Source organism: Rhinoraja longicauda, chromosome 8, assembly GCF_053455715.1.
Source record: "Rhinoraja longicauda isolate Sanriku21f chromosome 8, sRhiLon1.1, whole genome shotgun sequence".
NCBI lineage: Eukaryota > Metazoa > Chordata > Chondrichthyes > Rajiformes > Arhynchobatidae > Rhinoraja > Rhinoraja longicauda.
Window position 1 is genome coordinate 55,003,674 of NC_135960.1, and position 26,154 is coordinate 55,029,827.

Sequence of the window (26,154 nt, forward strand, 5' to 3'; positions counted from 1 at the left end):
GACGTACAGAGTAAATGGTAGGGAATTGAGGAATGCAGTGGAACAGAGGGATCTGGGAATAACTGTGCATTGTTCCCTGAAGGTGGAATCTCATGTGGATAGGGTGGTGAAGAAGGCGTTTGGTATGCTTGCCTTTATAAATCAGAGCATCGAGTATAGAAGTTGGGATGTAATGTTAAAATTGTACAGGGCATTGGTGAGGCCGAATCTGGAGTATGGTGTGCAGTTCTGGTCGCCAAATTATAGGAAGGATGTCGACAAAATGGAGAGGGTACAGAGGAGATTTACTAGAATGTTGCCTGGGTTTCAGCACTTAAGCTACAGAGAGAGGTTGAGCAGGTTGGGTCTTTATTCTTTGGAGCGTAGAAGGTTGAGGGGGGACTTGATAGAGGTTTTTAAAATTTTGAGAGGGACGGACAGAGTTGACGTGGGTAGGCTTTTCCCTTTGAGAGTGGGGAAGATTCCAACAAGGGGACATAGCTTCAGAATTGAGGGACAAAAGTTTAGGGGTAACATGAGGGGTAACTTCTTTACTCAGAGGGTGGTGGCTGTATGGAATGGGCTTCCGGTGGAAGTGGTGGAGGCAGGCTCGATTTTATTATTTAAGAGTAAATTGGATAGGTATATGGATAAGAGGATTAGAGGGTTATGGTCTGAGTGCAGGTAGATGAGACTAGGTCAGGGAGAGTGGTCGGCGTGGACTGGTAGGGCCGAACGGGCCTGTTTCCGTGCTGTAGTTGTTATATGGTTATGTGGTTATATGGTTATAATTTTGTTGCATAGAGCACAAATTTATCGGTAATGCTCAGATATAACATCATTAATTTAGGTAACCTTGAATAATATTCTTTATCAAAATAATTCTTCATGAATAAAAGAACTTGCAATAGTGACTTAATTTATTACAATGTCAACATTTGTGATATAAATCTGGCCGCACTAATTAAAAGGATTGGAATGTATTATTAAGGAACTGGCTTTAGTAAAATGATGATTTGGAAACATTATTTTTATATTTGTTAGTAACAATGTACCTTTTGGATCATTAGCTTGTACATCATCTGTAGGTATACTAGGTCTGCTGGCACCTTGTCTATTCACAGCTTTAACCCGGTATGAGTACCATTGACCTTCTGTGAGGTTGGTCACTTCCACCCTATTCAACATAAATGCAGCATTAATGTTTATTTTTGCATTAATTAAAACATGGCAAACATTAGAAAATTAGACATATAATCTTACTTCAATTCATTAACTGGTTCTCCACATCCGTCCCACTTTTCACCACCACGTTGACATTTCTCTATTAAATAGCCTTTAATTTTTGAGCCTCCATCATATTTTGGTGGGTCCCATGCAAGGAAGATTCCACTGGCACTTGGATCTCTCCATCTGACTTTTTCTGGTGGATCTGGAACAGCTGAAAAATATATGGAATCAAATTTAAAACTTTTGTTCAAAACTTTCACAAAAATATTATATAATGACAATTATTTTTCATTATCAGATCTAAAACAATCACGGTGTGTGGGGTAAAGGGGGAGTCACAGAATAGGAAACAAAAAACAGGACTATTTTAATTGTGTCAGAACTCCGGTGGCTGGTGACATCAATTACATTCACTACCATTCTCATATCTCTTGCTAATTTCCAAATTCTGGGTACGGTGAAAGTTTCCAATATTAAAGGAGCAAAAACATCTCAATGATTTGAAATCTGGAATATGACTAATGTTTCTTAAATGTGCTGTCAATTTGCTTCCTGATTTACTTATAGGCCATGAAATTACCCCAAATGCTTTCCCCCTTTAATTTTGATCAATAGATGATACACTCCAGATGATACACTGGACACAGACATTGCTCCATTTCTTTCTCCTTCCACTTATCTTTAGCAACGACTTCTGTTCTTTGTAATCATAAAGAAGTGTTTTCAAATATGTAAAATATGAATGTCCAATCATCCAATGCTAAATGTACATTCATGTTCCTGGGCGTGCATATCTCTGAAGTTCTGTCCTGGACCCAGCACATTGATGCAATCACAAAGAAAGCCCATCAACACCTCTACTTCCTTAGAAGATTGAGAAGATTTGGTATGTCAATAAATACTCTCTTGAACTTCTACTGGTGCACAGTAGAGAGCCTATTGACTAGTTGTATCATACCCGGGAACGAAGAAGATTGCAAAAAATGGTGTACATTGCCCAGTCCATCACTGGTACTGACCTCTCCACCATCAAAGGAATTTACAGGAGTTGCTGCCTCAAAAAGGCAGTCAGTATCATCAAAGACCCATACCACCCTGGCCACACTCTATTTCATTCCTGCCATTGGGAAGAAGATGTAGGAGCCTGAAAATTGTAACATCCAGGTTCAAGAGCAGCTTCTTCCCAACAACCATCAGGCTATTAAACACTACAACCTCCAAATAAACACCAAACTACATGGATTTGGGGTTTGTGTGTTTGTCTTTGAGCTATTCGGGACATACGGCAATAAAACTCTCTTGTCTCTTGACATTTATTTGCTGTGTAAATAAATTGAATGTTCAAAATTTGATGTGTTAGTGTAATTTAACAAGAGGCATATATTACAAGTGATTTAAGAAACATTTTGAGCTTGAAATTTCCAATGCTCTGATCTCATCAATGAAAAGCCTACTAAATCAGTCTAGAAAAAGACCTTGCAATCCTGTTTTGTTTCCTTATTTATTTATCACCACAATGTTCTTGAATGGTGGAATATTATGAAATATATTTAAAAGAACTGTGCAACTTGCACTTAACAAAAGTCAGAGCAACTCTATTTGATTGTATTTTAAAACTAACATCTTACAATTTAATAAATATGAATGAAAGCAAAATACTCACATGCTGGAGCAGATACATTGACAGGTTCATCGATATATGCAGGTTCACCTGGGCCACATTTGTTACAGGCAGAAATTCTGAACAGATAGTCTCGGCCTTGGAAAAGGTCAGTGACAGTAAATTCCAAGTCTTGCACCCTCTCAATAACCTGATAATCACAGAAAGAAGATGACAATGATATAACTGGAAATCACTCACAAATAGATTGCACTCTCCTTTTAAACAGAGATAAATCCCAGCACAGCAGAGGACAATGGTGAAGTATTCACCAAGAGGCAAGAAAGGATTTTTTAACCTTATTTGGTTTGCTATCTGATCCCATCAAACTCTTTAAATTGAGTGGGAAGCTCTATGCTATCTTTTTCAGGCAACTTCCACTCTCATAAAAAGAAAAGTGAATCAGAAAAAAACCCCGTCTCTATGGCTAAACTAGTCCTGCAAACATGTCTGAAGAACCACTGAAATCTCAAGACAAGATTAAAGGACAAAGATTTAACATTGTATTTTTCTTTCTATAGTGCTCTGTGTTTCAAAAGTAATTTGAAGAGAATCTGACAAACCTGACCTGATACGTATATCTGCCATTTTCTGTTTTGTTTAAATTTGCAGCATGTGAGTTTTGTAGCTTTACAAATTATGGAGCTAAATTGACATCAGTATATTTATATTTGTTTCCTTCAATATTACATGTGGATAACTTACAAAAATTATTTTCTCTCGTAAACAGTGATTTATTTTGTTACCCGTCTAATTAGGTAACTTTAATGATCAATGGTGTCAACCTTAAATCATCAGAATTGAAAATAACTGAAGAAATAAATTTAAGATTACTATGGTTTATTACTTACCTTGACCCAAGTCTTACGGTTAACTTCACGTTTTTCAATAAGATACCCAGTCAATGGGCTTCCACCATCATTTTCAGGCTGATCCCATATCAAATGTACTGTATTCCTACTAATTTCTGAAACTTTGATGTCTTTTGGTGCACTTGGCCGTGCTGTGAAGTTAAAAGAATAAAGAGATATAAAATTCAATAATTTTGCATGCTATTTATTATTTTCCTTGTTACCAATTTCTTCTACCTCCCAGTTATTCACTAAGGTTAAGCAAAGTCACTGTGTCTTGCCTGATCAGGAGCTGAGCCTCAAACTGTATGATCATGAACTGCTTAATATGGTTCTTCATGCCAAGATTGCTACTGGCGTAATTTTGTTGCTAGATCTACACTCTCTCTCTCTCGTTTCATTATTCCTCTTTGGTCTGTCGTCAATCTATATAAACTGATGGTCAAATACTCCACCATTTAATTTGTCCACAACCTACATTGAATTGTAAATAACAATTCCTTTTATAAAATTCCTCCATAGCTAAGCTTGTGTAACAGCAACCACTACTAGGCTTACAGCATACTTCTCAGCAGTTGGACGTCTTATTTTCAGCCTTTGGGATTTTCCTTTTCCTACACCATCAACACCTTCTGGCGGTTTGAGCCCACTTTTTAGAACGCTTCCTTTCATTTTCTTTGACACTCAGTTTTATTCTTATTTAAAAAATATCTTCCCAAAACCCATTCCTTCAATTATGTTTTCAGTTACTTCTAATTTTCATTTTGTAAACTTGTTGAATTAATTTTGCTCCACTCTTCAGAAAGCATCTTTGCAGCTTTCATTAATGTCGGGAGCCCCGACCGCCCCGATGTGGCAACTCCAACAGCCTGACCACGGGAGAAGACGGCAGGGGAAGAGAAAAGACATTCTGGCCTTCCATCACAGTGAGGAGGTGACTGGAGGAGACTCACTGTGATGGATGTTTCTTTTGTTTGGTTTATGATTGTATGTGTTATTGCATATTTTATTGCTTATTTTTATTGGTCTTATTGTTGAACTGCGGGTAATTTTTCATTTCACTGCACATTTATGTGTATGTGACAAATAAATTGACTATAGTAAATAGGTTTAGTTAATATAAGTTATCTCCAAAAGGTTAAATAAAAATGCCGTTTCAAATTCTATATTCAGATTCTTACCAATTACGTTCACATCAATTTCGCCTGTGACAGATGACATGGCATTTTCCAGTGTCAATTTATATATTCCTTTATCTGGACGCTCACTGGGAGAAATAATCAGTTGTGTATATTTTGCAGTAGTTTCCATTTTCACACGATCATTACTTTCAAGAGGTTTTTCACCTACAGCCCATGTTGCCAAAGGTATAGGGTAGCCACTGATAGGAACACGAATCTGGAGTGGTTCTGGAACAATAACCTCAAGTCCATCTTTGAACTCTCTCAGGTCAAGAGAAGGAGCCACTAGAAGAGAATACATAATCAGGTTTCACATGATATATAAGCTACTGAAGACCAACCCCCCTTCACTTTTATTACCCATCATATACTTTTATTCACAAGGTATATGCATTACCGTGGGGGTCATCAGCTGTTAGTGGACCAAGAGCATCAGCTGGATCTGATAAACCTGCTGCATTTTCCGCAGATACTCTGTAATAATATTTCTTTCCTTGTTCCAAACCAGATATCTGTAGGAACAAAAAAATAAAAAGCACACGAGAATATTTTTTTTAAAAGCAGTCAGCTGGAAATATATCTGAAATATAGACTCAAAATAATATCTATCCATGTGTGAACTTAAAATCTATACTTGACTTTACACAAATTATTGCAGTATTTTCTGAATCCTATCCTTTCCCCAAAAGTTATTAATATTCAGGGATTAATTTCTCCATTTTGTTCACAGATGCCTAAAATACATTCCAGACAAATTTCCACACATACAAAATATTATAATCTACTGCCCATCTTTTCCAGTCCTTCAAACTCACCATTCCATTGAATTCCAGCTCATGAGCAAAATAATTTCAAAATTCTCTACAAATAGTACTTCTTACACTTCTCGCACCTGAGAAACTCTGAATCTTATCTGGTCTGATGTACACGTGAATTCAGTCCCCATGTATGTCAATGTTAGTTATCAGCTTACAATTTGTCTCTGACTAGATGAGAGACTGCAGGTGAATAGCTCACTTAACATTAGCAGTGAGCTACAAATCCTCCTAAATCAACACAGTTTTAACAAATAAACAAATTACAAATAATACCTTGAAGTTTGTTTCAGGAATAGGTCTGATATTGCAGGGGATCCATTTATCTGTGCCTTCTTCACATCGTTCAATAACATAGCCCAGAATTGGGCTTCCTCCATCCTTAAGTGGAGATTCCCAATTCAATTGCACAGAATCTTTTGTCTGCTTTGAAGCAGCAAACTCAATGGGTGGGCTTGGTTTAACTAAAAACAGAGAAATCAAAATCAATTAATGGAAGATCAAAATTAAGAATACAAAGCATTTATTAGAATTACACATTTTTCTAATCAGATACTTACAAATTGGGTCCATAATTTTTACAGGCTGTGAAGCTGCACTAGGTTTTCCTACACCAGCTTTGTTTTCTGCTCTGACACGGAATATATATTCTCTGTTTTCTACCACATCATTTATCTGAGCAGAGAGTTCATGTGCTTCAGTAATCACAGTTGGCTCCCATTTAAGCGAGGTTCTGTCACGTAACTCAACAACATAGTTTGTGATTTTGGCTCCGCCATCGTATGCTGGTGGTTCCCAAGTAATGGTGGCACCAAATTTGTTTACATCTTTCACTTGTACATTAAGTGGCGCATCAGGTACATCTGACAGAAAACATAACACAAATATTATGTGATCATTTTAATATGTAGAAATCATTTGGAGAATAATTAAAATGATTTATTGAATTGTCCCTGACACTTACCAAACTTATTTTTAGCTTGAACTGGTTCAACAGTTTCCATAGGTTCTCCTGTACCAACTCTGTTTCTTGCACTTACACGGAATAGATACTCCAATTCTTTTTGGAGACCAGTCACTGTAAATTCAGTGTTATCAACTCTATCTGTAACTAAAGTCCAGGTTTTACGTTTCACATCACGTCGTTCTACAACATATCCAAGGATTTTGCTACCTCCGTCACTTTCAGGCTCATCCCAAGCAAGGCTGATTTCACCATCAGAAGTTTCCACAACTTTCAAATTCTGAATTTGGCTAGGCACATCTGTAAATTGACAAAAAAAATATGATATTTCTAGAACAGTTTTTAGACCCAACTATAGACAGAAGAATAACAAAGAAATACTTGCCAATTACGTTCAGATTTATATATCCTTCACCCTTTCCATGCTTATTCTGAATCACAACCTTGTATCTTCCCTTGTCATATCTCCTTGGGTCAAAAAGCCGATAAGAAGTCTTATCTGCAGTTGTTTCAATGTTTTGATTGGGCAGGCTGACATACTCGGATGTAGTACTGTCTTCCTTGAACCACTCAGCTTCAGCTCGTGGATAAGCATCATATGGAAGTGTCATTGTGAATGTTTTTCCAGCATCAGTCTCAAGATTCAAATCAGTCGTCTTGATTTTTGGTATCGCTGAAATGCAAATATTCATCAGTCAGAAATATATCAATTCACTGTATCCAGCCATAAGAAAGGTAATAGTTATCATGAATATTCCAAAGATTCAAACTAACTTACCTGCAAGTTCCAGTTTAGCTCTTGCATCTTTATCCTTGGCGATAAACCTATATTCTCCCTGATCACGTGGTCTTATGCCACAGACCTGCAATCGGTGAACCTTTCCTTCACTCATCATTTGATGTTTATCACCCTGCACAATTATCATATTATTTCTTAGCCACTTGACTTCAACTTTATCTTTATTCAGTTCAGCTTCAAAAATAACATCCGAGTCTGGAGCTTCAAAAATATCTTGTGGTGGTCTGATGATTTCAATTGGGATTTCTGAAAGAAGAATAATAATAAGTAAACTTGCATCTTCTCAATTTTCTTAATTGTTTTAGTAACTTGATTTTCCTATATCATACTTACCATCAACAAAGAGTCTAGCCCTTGAACGTCTTTCTTCTACACCACAGGAGTATTCACATTCATCATCTGATCTGCATTCCCTTATAATAAGTCTGTGCAAACTACCATCTTTTTCAAATTGATACCTAGCAAAAGTCACAAAAATACAATGATAAGATATATATTATTTGTGAAATAGCAATAATTGGTCAATTATTTTCCCCAAACAAATGAATTAAACATACTTTTTACTTTCTCTGAGTTCTCTGCCATTCCTATACCATTTCACAGTTGCTTTCTCTTTGGACAATTGACATGAAAAGATTGCATCTTCAAACTCGATGACAGTTTGATCTTGAATATGTTCTATGAAATCTGTTGGTGCCTCTGTGATGATAAGTTCAGCAACTGATTTGTCTTGTCCAGCAATTACAGTATATTCTCCCTCATCTTTGAATACACATCCTCGTATTATAAGAGAGTGCTTTTTCTTGTCAATTTTGTACAGAATTCGTTTGTCAAATGTAACTTCCTCTCCATTTTTCATCCACTGTAGAGTGACACTTTCACGGTTCACTTTGCAGCTGAAGGTGACAGATTTCTTTTCCATTGTTTCACAATCATCAAGAGGTTCAATGATTTTCAGATCCTCCTCTGCATAAATTAAAAGAGGTCATGTAAAATGCAAGCAATTTTATTTGAATTAAGCAAGGATGTTTCATGTGCTATAGATATTTACCGAGTACTTGTAATGATGCTGAACATTGTGCATGTTCTCCTCTATGATTTGTCAATGCTACTGAATACGTTCCTTGATCCTCCATTTGTGAATCCCTGATTCTGAGGGTAAAGACTAACTCTTTGTGGATCATGACATATTTTGGGCTATCAAAGATAGTTTCTTCATTTTTGAACCATTTAGGTCTGGCACCTTCAGTGTTAACTTCACAATTAAATACAATTTCTTGTCCTTCTTGAGCTACCTGGTCCTTGATGGGAGTTATTATCCGAAGATTTTCTGAGAAAAGAAACAAATGTTGATTAAAAACAAGTAAAATCATTTTGTTTTAGCACATTGAAACCAATTTGGAGCTAGTATCAATGTTAGTGGTGGAATCTGCCAATAATTTAACTGATGTAACCTGCCTCAAGTGGTTCCCTAGGCTGCAGAACATTTAACAAAGAGAACCTGAAAATCATTTTCTATTGCAAAATGGAAAACAAGAGCAATCTACTAGCATATCATGTTCTTTTTAAAGCAAAACTCCCAAGTGCAGCTATCAGAAAATGACAAAAAGAGAATTAGAAAAATAACAAGCATCAGGATCACTATTGATTGTACAATAGTTATCAAATGTCAAGAGAATCCAATGGTGGAAACAATCACAATTATAAATATTTATATAAACAGATTTATATAACTGATGTGGCTGATGATGTTAATCACACAGTGTCCTGGTCTGGGAAAAATGGTGGCAGCACAAGATCAAAATATTAAATTTGTGAATTCTACCTGCCTCTGTCTGGACAGTCACCAAATGGAGGGAGTTAAAATATCTGCTCAATATATTTGGCTTTAATAAGATTACTAAATGTGACTATGAAAATGCAATGCTTACAATTCCTGCAAATTGCCACAATGTAGTTTACATGACTTACCAATAACTGTGAGTTCTGCTGTTGCTCTCGAGGTACCAATCATAACAGCATAAGTTCCTTCATCTTTTGGGATAGAGTTCTTGATGATGAGCCGTCGTTTTTTGCCATCAGACACAATTTCATATTTATCGTCAGATTTAAGCTCTTCATCCCCTTTAAACCATTTCACTTCGTAACTGTCTTTTGATACGGAGCAGACAAAATTTGCTTTGTCTCCTTCTAGAACTTCCAGATTCTGCGGTTTGGAAATAAACTCTGCAGCTTGTTCTATAATAAGAAGTAACAAGAAAATTATACTGGGCAATATTAGTTCATATTAGAAAAGTAAACTCATATTAGAACAGTACATACCATTAACTCTTAGTTGACAAGCGGTCCGAGCACCATTTGGCAGTCTGCAGTTATATTCACCATCATCTCCAAGATTAGTATTCTGAATTACTAAAACTCGCTTCCTGCCATCTATACGTTGTTCATATCTGCCAACTTCAGGCAACTCTGTATCTCCCTTGTACCAAGTTACATCAGCATTTGGTTTGGAAACTTCACAAAGCAGTTTAATTGTCTCTGTTTCAGTAACTTCAGCATTTGCGAGGTTCTTTGTAAAGGTAGCTTCCTCTTCTGCAAAACATGGCAAGTGGAAATCATTAGGAAAATCTAAAACTGGTTTCTGAAAGTTAAAATAATGCATAGCTTTAATTTGATTGATTACCTAAAACTGTAAGCAATCCAGACGTCTTAGCAGTCCTTGCATCACATTCATATTCAGCTTCATCGTCAAAACTGCTTTTGTGGATAATTAACATTCTCTCCTTGCCTTTAGCAACAATGTCACACTTCTTGCCTTTTCTTACTTCAATACCATCCTTAAACCAACGCACCTAAAATTTGAAATAAATTCATAGTGTGATGTTCAGAATACTTTCATACTTTCAGAATACAGTACAAAAAGGTTATAAAATCAACAGCATTATTCTCTAAACATACAAGTATAGATTCCTTTATTGAGGTGTAGAAATCTATCTGTGATTAATTTCACAATAATTTGGTGCCAAGCATCTTGATAACACGAAGACACATTTTTAAAAGGAAACAAATGTCTATATCCTTAGCAATTTCTTAAAAAATAGTAAATATCACATTATTATTTGGGTGTTTACATATTTTACATTTACAGGGATTAATTTGACCAGACATTAAGAACTTCACCCATTGTTTCTGGTGATTCTTGTGGAACATTGCAACTGAACTAAAACGATGTGTTGAGCATTGATTGATACAAATAGTGCCTCCGATTTACTTCGTCCTTATGTATGGGAAGAAAATAATCAGCATAATTTGTAGTCCACACCAATGCTGTTTAACATTAATATAGGTTTTTGGTGTAATATAGGTTTCAGTGACTCATTCGAATACAATTCTAGAGCTCTCTCTCTCTGTTTGAATTAATGCATTTCGGGAGGGGAAGGGGCAGGTAGGAGTGGGGTTGGTGGAAATATTGATGGGATTTTAATTCTCCTGTTTTTGATAGCCTACAACCACAGTTTCAAGTGGTACTACTAAACATGGCAATTGTATTTGATGAAGGATATTCTCATTTTGAAGGTAAGAACATAAAAAAATTAGGAAATGGCAGAATTAGACGATTTGACTTCTTGTGCCCACTCTGTCACTCAATAAATTCATGGCTGATCTTCCAGCAGATTACCATTTTACTGCATGAATCCCACATCCCTTATTATTATTTTGTATAATCACACAACTGTTTGCCAATAGCGAGCAAATTTTAGTGCCATGTCGTTGGCCTCTGCAAGATCCTTTACAGTGCATGTGTCATGCGGCATGTCACAGCTCAGGAGATGTTCCATAGTCTGGAGGCCCCGTCTGCACTTGCAGTCTGCCGCATCTTCAGTATATCCCCACTTCAGCATGTTCGATTTGCTCCTCCCCATGCCTGTCCGCAATCTGTTGAGACTGCGCCAGGTTATCCACGGTTGGTCGGAACCTGATGGTTTCTCAGAGGGATTGTTTGCCATGTGAATGTCTTCCGGAGATTTTGTGGTGTGGTAGCAGGATTTGCAGATACTTGTAGAATCTGACAGGGACCGCGACGAGAACGCTCCTGCTATGTCCCTTAATTTTGTTAACATTTAATGATCTGTGCTTTGAACATATTCAGTGACTAAACGTCTACAGCTCTGTTGGGTAATACATCACTCTTGGGATTATGACATTTCTCTTATCTGATCTGAATGCCAACCCTTTATTTTGAGATTGTGATCCCAGGTCACACTGAGAGGGAGAACAGAAGGGGGACCCGGCGTGGGGGGACCACCGACAACTAAGGGGATCACAAATGGAATACTTTGTGTTGCAATGGTATACTTTGTAACTTTGTTGGCGCCCTTTGTGTGGCGACTCTTTGCATACCATGGGTATGCAAAACAAAGAATCTCACTGTGACATTTCAGATGTGATAATAAAGTATCATTCATTCATTCAGATCTTTGACACATCAGCCGGGAGAACCAAAGATGTAATGTCTTATAGAAGTAATTTATCTTTCTAGAATTATTTTAAAATTGATATTACAATGGTTACCCTTTCCACTACAATCTTGAACAGAAATATACGCAGCAGGTAATGTTAGTGTTAAAAGATTAGCAAATTTGCAGATAATACAAAGCTGGGTGGTAGTGTGAGCTGTGAGGAAAATGCTATGAGGTTGCAGGGTGACTTGGACAAGTAGTGTGAGTGGGCGGATGCATGGCAGATGCAGTTTAATGTGGATACGTGTGAGGTTATCCACTGGTGGTAAGAATAAGAAGGCAGATTATTATCTGACTGGTGTCAAGTTAGGAAAAGGGGACGTACAACGAGATCTGGGTGTCCTAGTGCATCAGTCACTGAAAGGAAGCATGCAGGTACGCAGGCAGTGAAGAAAGCCAATGGAATGTTGGCCTTCATAACAAGAGGAGTTGAGTATATGAGCAAAGAGGTACTTCTGCAGTTGTAGTGAGACCACACCTGGAGTACTGTGTGCAGTTTTGGTCTCCAAATTTGAGGAAGGATATTCTTGCTATTGAGGGCGTGCAGCGTAGGTTTACTAGGTTAATTCCCGGAATGGCGGGACCGTCATATGTTGAAAGGCTGGAGCGGCTAGGCTTGTATGCACTGGAATTTAGAAGGATGAGAGGGGATCTTATCGAAACATATAAGATTATTAAGGGGTTGGACACGTTAGAGGCAGGAACCATGTTCCCAATGTTGGGCGAGTCCAGAACCAGGGGCCACAGTTTAAGAATAAGGGGTAGGCCATTTAGAACGGAGATGAAGAAAAACTTTTTCAGTCAGAGAGTTGTAAATCTGTGGAATTCATTTCCTCAGAAGGCAGTGGAGGCCAATTCTCTGAATGCATTCAAGAGAGAGCTAGATAGAGCTCTTAAGGATAGCGGAATCAGGGGGTATGGGGAGAAAGCAGGAACGGGGTACTGATTGAGAATGATCAGCCATGATCACATTGAATGGTGGTGCTGGCTCGAAGGGCCGAATGGCCTACTCCTGCACCTATTGTCTATTGTAAAATATATTGAATTGTAATTGTTGAAAGAACACAAATTTAAGCCACAAAGTGGAGTTAAAATGGAAGCTCAGGAATTGAAGAGATTCGCCAAGTCTGTGTTTCAAGCTTCAGGCTTTTAAACTATTAACAAGAAATCTTTACATAATACTTCAGCACCAGAAAAAAAAGTAGTGTTCATAAGAGATAGTAAATGTGCAAATTTATATACACGTTTTTTCCCCTTGAGAAAGGGAAAAAACCATAATAAATTTAGTAGTAACCAAATGAAAGGGAAATGCTGAGGAATTTTAGATATTCTTGAGAATGTCAGTACAGGCAATTCACAGGGTATGTGAGGGTTCATTTCCTGAGAAATGTCTGTAAGCCAATTTGTCCATGTCAGAAACATCTGCTTTCTATTGCTACCTGAAAACTCGTTATAATTGTTGTATTTCATTGAATAAGCTTCTTAACTCCTTAACCCCTTCTTTACTCCACCACTGTGCAGCCACGTATAAATCCAATTCAATTTACAAATTCTCAGGAGGCACCACCATTGTGGGCTGGATATCAAATAATGATGAGAGTACAGGGAGGAGATTGAAAACCTCATGACCTGGTGTCGAGACAACAACCTTTTCCTCAGTGTCGCAAGACAAAGGAAATAGTGAGCGACTTCAGGAAGCAAAGTGGTGCACATACCCTGGTTTGCATTGACGCTGCCGAAGTAAGGATGAGAATCTAGGACTAGAGGTCATAGCCTCAGAATTAAAGGACGTTCTTTTAGGAAGGAGATGAGGCGGAATTTCTTTAGTCAGAGGGTGGTGAATCTGTGGAATTCTTTGCCACAGAAGGCTGTGGAGGCAAAGTCAGTGGATACATTTGAGGCAGAGATAGATAGATTCTTGATTAGTACAGGTGTCAGAGGTTATGTGGAGAAAGCAGGAGAATGGGGTTAAGAGGGAGAGATAGATCTGCCATGATTGAATGGCGAAGAAGACTTGATGGGCCAAATAGCCTAATTCTGCTCCCATCACTTATAATATGATTGAAAGCTTCAAATTCCTAGAGGTAAATATCACGAACAAATTGTCCTGGACACCCACATTGAAGCAATGGCTAGGAAAACACTCCAACACATCTACTTCCTTACAAAGGCTTAGGAAGTTTGGCATATCCCCAACAACTCTCACCAAGTTCTACAGATGTGCCGTAAAAAACATTTTTTCGGGATGCAACACAGCATGGTTTGGGAACAGTTCCACCCAAGACCGCAAGAAATGACAGAGAATTGTGGACGCAGCCCAGACTACCACACAAACCAACCTCCCTTCCATTGACTCCATTTACGCCTCACACTGCCTTGGCAAGGCCACCAGCATAATCTACGACGAGTACCAGTCCTGAACTACGTTCTATCTCATTGGAGCCCCTCAGACTATCGTTGATTGGACTTTATTTTGCACTAAATGTTATTCATGATATTCCCTTTATCATGTACCTGTACAATGTGGATGGCTCAATTGTAATCATGTATTGTCTTTCCGCTGACTGGTTAGCACACAACAAAAGCTTTTCACTGTACCTTGGTACACGTGACAATAAACTAATGACTTAACACTATTCATCATTAAACTAATGGAACATATACTAGATATAGTAATTAATGAATATCATGAAACATTTTATTATTACTGGCTTGAAAAATATTTTGGAAAATTTTTGTAAAGTTGGTTTTCTGTAAGTCGGGTGATTCATACCCTGGGGAGCTCTTGTAAATAAGAAAAGAAGGCTTTTGTGGGGCAGGAATTTACAATAGTAGTTTGAAAGCAAAATTGACAGTGTTTAGATAAAACTTGTAACGGAGCAAAGAATATTTAGTTTATCGAAGGACGTTTTATCCCTTTTGTCAGTGACTAAACTTCCACAGTCCTGTTGAAGTACAGTGACGTAGAGAGAAGGCAAAGTTTCTGAGATTACTATAAAAAGATGCTATTAAATATTCAAATAATGGTAAAATAAATCACTAAAATAAAATGAAGGAGCCAGGAAACCATAGTGAATGGAATAAACAAACCATGACAACTTTAGCTTAACACTGTTCGCCTTAAGAGAAATCAAAGGGTTATATCCCAGCTCGCTATCTTATACCAGTTACATCATTACTTTGTGCAATATATCAATAAGTTAACTTTAAAAAAATTGACAATATCTATTCAAAGCTATATGGTCTTATCGATTTATTCCAAGCGTTTATAAATAGGAGGTCAAATCAGTCCTTATATACCCAAAGGGAAAAAAGTAATACAGGAGCACCACCGATTTTCTGACAACTGGTGGTCGGACACCTCCTGAAATTTGGACAGAATTATGATCATACGCTTGAAATCCCCACCGGAAGTCTCTCCAAAAATGTGGCGCTTAGCTATGTTGAGGTGGGCAATCTCATCCTCATTGGGACTTCTGTGTCCGATTGGTGGGTCACAACTTATTCCCTGCGGCCGGGGCTCTGGAACTCCGGCTCGGCTGATTCCCATGGCTGGCGTCTGCAGCCAGAAATGCAATGTGCATTGAATTTGCCCCCTGCATTTTATCAAATTTATCTCCATTTGATTGTACTAAGTGTGTTATATGACAGCAGCAATATATTGCATTTTGGGCCAATAATTTTGTTCCAACTCAATGGATCTGAATTTCATATGCTTCAGACCAGAGATGAATTTCCATGCAATGCTATCTATTTTTTTGCTTAAATATAAGTTACTGTCTTCACTTGTTAACATCATTTAAAAACACAAACAGATATGATGATTTAAATAAAGACAAACCTTTGCACTTTCACGGGAAACTTCACATACAAATTTCGCAACCTCCTTTTCTTTCACCTCAAGATCAGTGAGTGGCTTTGTAAATTCAACGTGAGGAGCTATGAAAGAAACAGTCTTTCTTATTGGCAGTCAGATTACAATTTATATTGTCATTAATGAAGATCTGAAGAATATAGCAAAATAGCAACCAATAATCAGGCAAATTTTGATCTTACTAGTTTCTCTATTGCCCTATACCCTATTTTACGTTTGTATAATATAATTCCCAGGTCTGATCATCCTACAACCATGAAGGTATCACAAAATGCTGGAGTAACTCAGCAGGTCAGGCGGCATCTAGGAGAGAGGGAATGGGTGATGTTTCGGGTCTTGACCCGAAACGTCACCCATTCCTTCTCTCCTAGATGCCGCCTGACCTGCTGAGTTACTCCAGCATTTTGTAATACCTTCGATTTGTGCCAGCATCTGCAGTTATTTTCATATCCTACAACCATGTATAAGTAATGTTACCACATTGAATTTGGGTCTGCATAATTTTTATGCTTATTTGGGTGAACAAAGTCAAACTATCTTTATGGTCTAATATTTGAAATGTGCATAATTTATTTATGCATCTCAGTTCAATCGCTTAACAGTTTTCACAGAGTCATAGAGTACAGCATGGAAACAGCCACTTTTTGTCAATGCGGACCAAGTTGGTGCATCAGGCTAGTCCCATTTACCTGGAATTGGCCCACAGTCTCTGAACTCTTCCTACCCATATATCTGTCCAAATGTAATTCATCTGCTTCTGTTGCTTCCTCTGGCAGCTCAATCCAAATACGGACTACCTTCTGATGGAAAAATCCTGAGGTCCCTCTTAAATAGTTCTTTCTTACTGTAAGCCTATGCCCTATAGATTTAGAATCCTCTACCCTGGGGAAAAAGCTGTTCACTTTATCCATGTCCCTTGGTCCATGATCTTGTAGACCTCAATAAGGTCACCACTCATCCTCTTACACGCTAAAGAAAAAAGTTCCAGTCTATGTAGCCTTCTCTTATACCTCAAGCCCAGGCAACAACCTGATGAATCGCTTCTGCGCCCTTTCCAGTTTAATAACTTCCATCCTAGAGCTGGGTGACCAAAACTGCATGCAATACTCCAAGTGCAGTCCCACCAAGGACTTGTGCATCTGCATCATGATGCTTCAACATTTGTAATCAATAACTTTCCCAATGAAGGCAAGCATGCCAAATGCCTTCTTCACACTCCCACCTGACTCACCACTTTTAGGGAACCATGCACATGTACTCCGAAATCTCTGTTTTGCAACACTTTCCAGGGTTCTGCCGTTTACTGGGTCAGACCTGCCCTAGTTTGACATACTAAATTGCAATATCTCACAAATGTCAGAGTTAAATTCCATTTGCCATTCCTTGGCCCACCTTCCCAACTGATCTAGATTTTGTATCCAAAAAGGTATATGTGCTTTCAAGGGGAATGGGCACAGGAGATTCCTGCACTCCTCCTATTCCTTTTATCCTTCCTGGTGGTCATCCATTTATTTTCTGCCTGCATCTTAGGTGTGATCACCTCACTGTAACTCCTCTCTATGATGCTTTCATTTTCACGGACAATCCTGAGGTCATCGAACCTCAACTCCGGATTCTTCACTTGGTCAGTCCGAAGCTGCAGCTGGATGGACCTCACAGATGGAGTCCTAATGGACACTGGAAGATTCCCTGACTTTCCACATCCTGCAAGAGCAGCATACCAATGCTCTAACTGCCATCCTTACTGCACTTTGATGAAAGAAGGAAGTCACATAAACAAGTCCTTATCTTACTGTCACCCTCTGTTCATCCTTTTCGCTGAAACCTTTTGAGTCAAAGCCTCAACACTTACCCTCAAACACATCACTTAGCTTTTACTATGATAATTGAGGGATAATTTCTAATAATTCAAGAACTCTCTGGCTGCTTGCTTCTTTTAAAATGATTACTACTTTCCCAAGTCTTCCCCTCCACTTATGATCTATCTTTATACTATATCCATAATTCCAGCACAATTTAAGCACACTCTCAGTGATACATTTCTTTGCATTCTAAGTGGCTTGTGAAACAGAACTCTCTTTCCCACAATGCTCCTTCAAACACATGGTTTAATGCCTTAATCTGCTTACCCTATGCCCATTTATTTGGGACACCGATAACAATTATAATAAAATATCCCCAATCCTGTTCTCTAATTTATCTTTTAGAACTCTCCAAAAAGTGCCTCTTACTTATTCCTTCCTCTTCCATTTATATTTGAGAGTTTCCGACTCACAGTACAGCTCAATGTTTCTGAACTGAGTCAGAGACATCCAGATGACATGAAATTGCTGTCCACAAATTCCCACATTCTGCAGTTCACAGACATGATCTACTCAGCCATTGCTTCCTGTGTGCTACTTATCTTAGGTCAGTTTTCTTTCTTTACACACTAATTTGATTAAGCACTAAAATGGCAGGTACATTTTAAAACATATTTACTCCTTAAAAAGCACATGAACCACTATTTACTGGAGGCAAGTGACAGTACCTTCATTTCCCTCTATATTAAATTCTCATCTAACCAAACTCTCTACTCTGAACATGGTATACTATAGACTTACGTTCCACAGTGAGAAAACAGGAAGTCCTGAAGCCTTTTGCATCGCAAGTATATGTTTTGGAATCTTCAGGTTTGCAATCATGAATAATAAGCCTTCGAACTCTTCCATCAGCAATGATCTCATGATTTTTGGTTTTATGAATTTCCTTTCCATCCTTAAACCAAATGACTTCGGCATTCTCTCTGGACACCTCACACTCTAGTGTAGCTGAGGCTTCTTCTTCAACTGTTAGGTCTTCCAAAGGTTTTGTAAATTCAGCTGGTGGTTCTGTGAAATATTTCAATGAAAGTAATGCAATGCCAAATTAACTGTTGTGCAAAGACAATATTTTGATATTTAATTGAATTGTTGCATTACTTACCTTGAACAATAAGCTTGGCAGATGTTGTAAAGTCTTTAGCAGTGAGTTTAACTTCACCAGCTTCATCAATCTGGACATCTCTTAGAGTGAAAGTGTGCCTTCTGCCTTCAGCGCGAGTAACAACCTAATTCAAAATAAAAGATTGAAACTGTTAGCAAACACAGAAGACGAGTATTTGTCATATAAAAAATAACTGGGCAATTAACTATAGGCAAGACAAATGATCTAGTTCAAATGACCACTGGTTTTTAATCCTAATAATCTTTTGTAATTTTCAAAATTTTGAGTTATTTATTGAAGTCATTAACAAATTTAATTGCAACAAAATATTAAAAATTGCATTAAAGTTTCATACATTTTAGTTTCATAAATGTTTGAACTATCTTTAGCCTTCTCTTTATTATATGCTAATATTTTTCTGGATAACAAATGTATATAATTAAAAGATGAATAAGTTAATTATAATTTTTTTGTTATTCTATTTTTCAATCTGATTTTAATACTCCAGAATTAATAGTCCATTGTCTTAAGTATTCTAAAAGATAACAAAGGATCTAGTTTTTATAGCAGCCAATCATGTATACGGTTTTCATTTTTATAAAGTGTCACTACACTACAGTAATAAAGGACAGTACCGATTTTAATGATGCTTGCTTAAATGTTATTCTGAGGTTTCATTAAGATTATTATGATTAGAACAACAAACAGTAATGTCTTTGCCCTAGTGGTGTATGTACATGAATGGTATTTGTTGTCAAACTATCTATACCCAGCACTTCAGGTGTTTCAAAAACTAATCTCTTGCTCCTCATAAGATCATAAGTGCTAGGAGTGGAATTAGGCCATTCAGCCCATCAAGTGTACTCTGCCATTCAATCATGGCTGATCTATCTCTCTCTCCTATCCCCATTCTCCTGCCTTCTCCCCGTAACCTCTGACACCCTTACTAATCAAGAATCTATCTATCTCTGCCTTATTGAAACATATAAGATAATTAGGGGATTGGACACATTAGAGGCAGGAAACATGTTCCCAATGTTGGGGGAGTCCAGAACAAGGGGCCACAGTTTAAGAATAAGGGGTAGGCCATTTAGAACGGAGATGAGGAAGAACTTTTTCAGTCAGAGAGTGGTGAAGGTGTGGAATTCTCTGCCTCAGAAGGCAGTGGAGGCCAGTTCGTTGGATGCTTTCAAGAGAGAGCTGGATAGAGCTCTTAAGGATAGCGGAGTGAGGGGGTATGGGGAGAAGGTAGGAACGGGGTACTGATTGAGAGTGATCAGCCATGATCGCATTGAATGGCGGTGCTGGCTCGAAGGGCTGAATGGCCTACTCCTGCACCTATTGTCTATTGTCTAAATATATCCACTGACTTTGCCTGTGGCAAAGAATTCAACAGATTCGCCACCCTCTGTCTAAAGAAATTCCTCCGGAGGAATTCCTTCTGAGGCTATGACCTCTAGTCCAATACTCTCCCACTAGTGGAAACATCCTCTCCACATCCAAGCCTTTTGCTATTCTGGACGTTTCAATGAGGTCCCCCCTCATTCTTCTAAACTCCATCGAATATTGGCCCAGTGCTGTCAAATGCTCCTTTGTTTCCATGCTACATTTATATTTCACTGCTGTCAAATTTCAGATCAGTACAAATATAGTTTTACAGGGTACCTAAATCTGAACAGAATTGGTAGATAGAAGTTCCATCTATTAAATCATTTATATAAAGATAACAAATTATATAAGTACTTTTAGGGCACTTAATCTCAAAATGATGGGTTTGCTAATGTTTCTGCAACCCATAAACACCATCATTAAGATAAACAAAAATATCATGAAGTAATTTCATTTTAGTATTGTATAATATATTTCCTTCTTTTGTTTTCTGTGGATGTGAATTAATTTAAACAAAAACTATGGAATTAATGGGTAAAATATGTTTAATTCTATTTGATGGAAGGACCTTGTCAGAAAAATGTCAGTGCCTTTATCTTCAGACTTTGAAAGCATCTTCATATTAAGAAAATATATTTTTGTAAAATAATTTAAGTATATTACTGTATAAGCTGTTGACAACAAGAGACAAGTGCTTTTCGTTGAGGTTTTCAGTTATTACCTTTCACATAAAATGATCTTTAGAGGTATAGACATCAAGGTTTTATGTGCAAGACAAGAATAAGAGAAAATTATTGAAATGTATAGAAGTCTGTTTGGGCCTGACTGGTAGATGGAGATATGATGATTCCCTTGGCTCAGATGGTTATAAGTAGTGTTCACAATCTCAAAAGGTTTAGTCGCTGAATATATAATTTTATTGGATTAGGGGAAGCATGAGAGGATGAATGAATTTTTACTGCTTCCATTTTCCAAAAATTTATGGATTGTAATTTTTTTTCATTTTTAATCAAACACTTTCCAATTAGTCAAAAAGTCAACATTACATTTTAATTGTCGCACATAAGCATTTAAGTGATTAAAAATAAGCAGAGAGGAACTTGGTTTATTATATTATAATGGATTATGCAAGCACAAAAGTAACAATATAAAATATATATCAACATACTCTGTCACTGGGCTCAAGTAACTTGTTCTTCAAGAACCATTGGACTTCAATTCCTTCATAGGATAGTTCACAATCGAAAGAAGCCGAATGTCCAGCAATTACAGTCACATCCTTGAGGGGCCGAAGTGAGCTGATCTCTCGAGCTTTAAATGAAAAAGACATTTTATATTTCCTAGCTTCAGGGGAACTGTCCCTTTAATATTAAGTTTTCAGCAGACTACAACCCTTTAATTATCTACATGAACAAACTGAATTTAAACCCTGTAGTGCACATTCCACAACCTGCAAAACAACACAACCAGCAGCAAGTCTGAAGCACATTATTATCATTGTTACTTTAAGGCATAGTGCCTAAAATAACACCAGAAATAAATGGTTAAATAACTGTGACAAGCTTCTGTGTGCAATTTTCAAAAATGCAGACCTAGCATATATGTGACATCCAAATGCAAACCTGCAACTTTAACCACAAAAATATCAGTTGGTTTTAGGTGAGAGGCTTGCAGCTGTTAATTAAGTTCAGGTCACTATGAATATTCATTAGTCAAAGCTAAACAAAATGTTGGGAAATCTTAATTATCAAGTGCAGTTTTTCTTGACGAGTAACAGTAATGATAAATTAACGTTCGTCACATATCTACCTTTGACTCTCAAATGAGCACTGGTTTTGGCATTAGCAGCCTGGAATTCTACTTCACCCGCTTGATCCATGAGCACATTGTAGAGTATAAGAAAATGTTTTGTGCTTTCCTTTTTAATTTCACAGTCCTGAATTGGAATTAAACAAAGTTAAAGCGTGAAGGAAGGAATACAAAAAGGTAAAACTTCAATGTAAAACAAATTCCAGCATCGTCATCCCTTGTGTCTCTGCAAAACTTCACCAATTGCTAATGTTAAAACTTACAGCCGTAAGACGTAATTTCTCCCCCTTCAGCTTCCAATTGCCATGTACATCATCTTCAGAAATTTCAGTCTCAAAACGTGCAATTTCTGTTTCTGTGACTTCAACACTGTACAGTGGACGCAATATCTTAATATCACGCTCTGAAACACAATAAAATGAAATGCTATTTGTTTAAAATACATTTATTTATTTTCTTCATTATTTGCTATCCGTAAACAACTCCAAGAGACCGAATAATAATAGGTATGCAGCTATTTTTACCTTCAATGTTTAGATTGGCTGATGTGTTATCAGAGCCACAGTCACAAGAATATTGCCCCTGATCATTCTTCATAGCTCGTTTGATGATCAATATTCGTTTCCTACCATCTGTTTTAATCTGAATATTCTTTGAAAGAATCAGTTCTTTTTCATCCTTAAACCATTTAACTGGAGCAGCAGATTTACTGAGTTCACACTGGAAGACAACTTCATCTTTTTCTACAGCTGTGTAATTTTGTAGTTTACTGATAAAGTATGGATCACCCTCTATTAAAATCAAAAAGTGAATCAAGTTAGAAGCAGTGAAGATTAAATGCAGCATTTCAGTTCAAAATCTAATTACCAAATAACTTATGTGTTTAAATATATATCATTTACCAAGGACTGTAAGTTTAGCCTCTGAACTTTTGTCCATTGCTTCAATTTTGATGAGAGAAGTATCATCAATGGTCACATCCTTGAATGTGATGGAATGGATCTTATGCTCGTCTTTCATTGTCACTGATCGACTTGGATGTAGACGGATGTCATTTTTGTACCATGCAACCTGAATGCTCTCATGCGAAAGCTCAGCTACAAATTCTGCAGTTTCGCGTTCTTTTACAGTCTGGTCTTCGAGAGGTTTGCTGAATTCAAGTCGTATGCCTGTGAAAAATTAATTATTTGAACTTAATTCTACATTAATAAGAAAATAGCTAACTGGAGACATTACAGTTTTGATCCTTTGACTTGCCTTGGATAATTAGTTTGGCACTTGTCCTCTTATCCTCAGCTTCGAATATGTATTTTGCCTCATCGTCAAATGCAGCTTCTTTAACTACTAACATATGTTTCATCCCTTCTACTGACATTTCAAATTTATCATTAGGTTTAATTTCCTCACTTCCTTTTAACCAACAGAAAGTTTTAGCCTCTCTGGACACTTCACATTCAAACTTTGCTTCATCTTTCTCATATACTTTCACATCATTAAGAGGTATGATGAAGGTAAGTGGAATTTCTGGAGGGAAATGCAAGAAATTAAAAAAATTAGACCATTTATGTTAAATGCTGAAATAAGTCATGCCATTGTTAAGAATATACAATCTTCAACTACAATTGTTAAAACACACCAAAAGCTAAATATTCACAGCTCTTTCAAGTGAATTACAAATTACCTTTGACTTTCAAATTTGCTGCAGATTTAGCATTTGCAGCCTGGAAAGATATTTCTCCAGAATCACTTAGTTTGCAATTGTAAAGAGTCAGAATGTGTTTTTTGCCATCCTCAACAATCTCGCATTGCTGTAAATAAGATAAAGACATGTTTGGATGTCATTATTTTATATTAAAAATTGTGCGATCTTTCCCCCCTCAAATATATATATATATATATAGTATTTCACATTTCATTTAGTATTTACTAAAATTGAGATTTTGTTATTAAAATAGTTTATTAAGTAGCACAATTCTGATGAAAAAGTATTCCCGTAGAATTATTCCAAAGGAGAAAGGAACAATTAAGTTCAAACCAAATTAAGAAAACAACGTACAGGTGACACGAGCAAAGCTTCGCCTTTCAGCTTCCACTGGAGATGCACATCAGTTTCTGAAATCTCCACTTCAAAACGGGCTGTTTCACCTTCGAAGATTTCTAGACCATGCAATGGGCGTACCACCTTGATGATACGAGCTGTAATCACATTAGTGTTAAAAATTGTTATTTAAGTTGCACATTTAGAAAGAACCTGATAATAATGAGAAATCTATACATACTCATTCATAACGTATATACCTTCAATGTTGACAGATGCTTTTGTCTTGTCAGTTCCACAGTCACATTCATATTCACCCTTGTCGTTATTGTCAACCCTTTTGATTGTCAAAATACACCGTTTCCCAATAACTTTCATTGAAACTGTTTTTGATGCTTTGATTTCATTGCCATCCTTTAGCCATTTAACTGGCACTTCTTTGCTGAGTTCACATTCAAGGCTGATGTCATCTCTCTCTACAGCAGTATAATCTTGTAGTTTCACAGTGAAATATGGGTCAGCCTCTGTGGATGAAAGAAAAAGTTACTATTTTGCCTGAAGAAAGATTGTTTCTTTAATAGAATGTACAATGTTAAGACTTCCCATTGATCATCAACAACATATTTATTAAAAAAATATTTTATCCTCACCACTATGGTAAGACCTGAACACAAGACCTAACACATATTAATTAACAGCAGAATTCAAAACAATCGCTTGTCTCAATCCTCACCTAGGACATTCAGATTACATTTCGTGGAGAGCTGGGCAACCTCTGCCCGTATGTGACATGTATCATCAAGAGTTACTTCTTTAATTTCTAACGTGTGCTTCTTCCCATCACTGATAACCAAAATAGTCCTGCTTGGATGAATCTTGATTTCATTCTTGTACCAAGTCACTGGGAGATTTTCATGTGAGAGCTCAATTTCAAAGTGAGCCGAGTTGCCTTCTTTGACTGTCTGATCTTTTAGTGGTGTAATGAAGTTCAATCGCATACCTGAAGTATAAAGTCAGAATGAGCAGTTATATTGCAGTAGTTTAAGATCAAATAATCAATTATTCAATTCAAATCTACATCTTGAAAGGTACATGAACTGCTATTATTTGCCAATGGGGCAAAAAACTGCAGATGCTGAAAATCTGAAATATAAAACAGAGAACGTTGAAAATACCCACCAGGTAAGGCAGCATGCGTGGAAAAACAACAGAGCTAATACTTAGGTCATAGACTGTGTCAGAACCAGGCAAAGGAGAAAACAAGCTAGTTTTGTTTTGCAGGAAGGATGGGGGCATGATAAATAAGACAAAGGGAATATCTCTGATAGTATGCCGCTAGGATTGTGATGGGAGAGCAGAGTTTGAGGAAATAAATCAGTTGTTATATGAAGTTTAGGATTCAATGTTGAGTCCAGAAGGCTCCAACATTCCTGCATGGAAGATGAGACAATGTTCCTCCTTAACCTACAACCTACCTCTATAATAACTGCGACCTATCCATCCATATGGCAGGACACTACAACTGAAAACAAACTTGTTTTCTTTACTTTCCATAAGACCATAAGACATAGGAGCCTAATTAGTCCATTGAGCCCTTCGAGTCTACTCTACCATTTAATCATGGCTGATCTATCTTTCCCTCTCAATCACATTCTCCTGCCTTCTCTCCGTAACTTTTGACACCCCTACTAATCAAGAATCTACTAATCGCTGTTTTAAAAATACAAAATGACTTGGCCTCCACAGCCATAAGTGGAAATAAGTTGCACAGATTCACCACCCTCTCTGCTAAAGAAATTCCTCCACATCTCCTCTAAAAAAACGTTGCCAGTTATTTTAAACATTTTTTCATCTTAAACATTAATTTGGTTTCTCTTTCCATAAATGCTGCTTGATGTTTCCGCATATTTTGCTAGTTTGTGTAGGATGGAACTGCAGATGCTGGTTTACACCGAAGATAGACACAAAATGCTAGAAATCTGAAATATAAAACTGAAAAAGTTGAAAATACGTTGAAAATACTTCAGCGGGTCAGAAGAAGGGTCTCGACCGAAATGTCACCCATTCCTTCTCTCCAGAGA

At 37.2% G+C, this 26,154-nt stretch overlaps 1 protein-coding gene across 1 annotated transcript in view; it reads right to left on the bottom strand.

Moving 5' to 3' along the window:
- Positions 1 to 26,154, bottom strand: part of ttn.2 (titin, tandem duplicate 2) — a 314,983-nt gene that overhangs the window by 88,968 nt on the left and 199,861 nt on the right. The window contains exons 168-197 of the mRNA XM_078404016.1: positions 24,807 to 25,073; positions 24,334 to 24,597; positions 24,092 to 24,231; positions 23,717 to 23,843; positions 23,293 to 23,559; positions 22,938 to 23,204; positions 22,560 to 22,826; positions 22,299 to 22,438; positions 22,036 to 22,162; positions 21,395 to 21,537; positions 18,838 to 18,961; positions 18,477 to 18,743; positions 15,841 to 15,938; positions 10,163 to 10,331; positions 9,802 to 10,071; positions 9,451 to 9,717; positions 8,531 to 8,809; positions 8,037 to 8,445; positions 7,813 to 7,937; positions 7,459 to 7,725; positions 7,066 to 7,353; positions 6,681 to 6,980; positions 6,277 to 6,579; positions 5,993 to 6,180; positions 5,299 to 5,413; positions 4,902 to 5,186; positions 3,721 to 3,872; positions 2,873 to 3,020; positions 1,243 to 1,420; positions 1,035 to 1,156 (exon numbers count right to left, since the gene is read on the bottom strand). Of these exons, the coding sequence (XP_078260142.1) occupies positions 1,035 to 1,156; positions 1,243 to 1,420; positions 2,873 to 3,020; positions 3,721 to 3,872; positions 4,902 to 5,186; positions 5,299 to 5,413; positions 5,993 to 6,180; positions 6,277 to 6,579; positions 6,681 to 6,980; positions 7,066 to 7,353; positions 7,459 to 7,725; positions 7,813 to 7,937; positions 8,037 to 8,445; positions 8,531 to 8,809; positions 9,451 to 9,717; positions 9,802 to 10,071; positions 10,163 to 10,331; positions 15,841 to 15,938; positions 18,477 to 18,743; positions 18,838 to 18,961; positions 21,395 to 21,537; positions 22,036 to 22,162; positions 22,299 to 22,438; positions 22,560 to 22,826; positions 22,938 to 23,204; positions 23,293 to 23,559; positions 23,717 to 23,843; positions 24,092 to 24,231; positions 24,334 to 24,597; positions 24,807 to 25,073 (6,363 nt within the window). The remainder of the gene's footprint in view (positions 1 to 1,034; positions 1,157 to 1,242; positions 1,421 to 2,872; positions 3,021 to 3,720; positions 3,873 to 4,901; positions 5,187 to 5,298; positions 5,414 to 5,992; positions 6,181 to 6,276; positions 6,580 to 6,680; positions 6,981 to 7,065; positions 7,354 to 7,458; positions 7,726 to 7,812; positions 7,938 to 8,036; positions 8,446 to 8,530; positions 8,810 to 9,450; positions 9,718 to 9,801; positions 10,072 to 10,162; positions 10,332 to 15,840; positions 15,939 to 18,476; positions 18,744 to 18,837; positions 18,962 to 21,394; positions 21,538 to 22,035; positions 22,163 to 22,298; positions 22,439 to 22,559; positions 22,827 to 22,937; positions 23,205 to 23,292; positions 23,560 to 23,716; positions 23,844 to 24,091; positions 24,232 to 24,333; positions 24,598 to 24,806; positions 25,074 to 26,154) is intronic.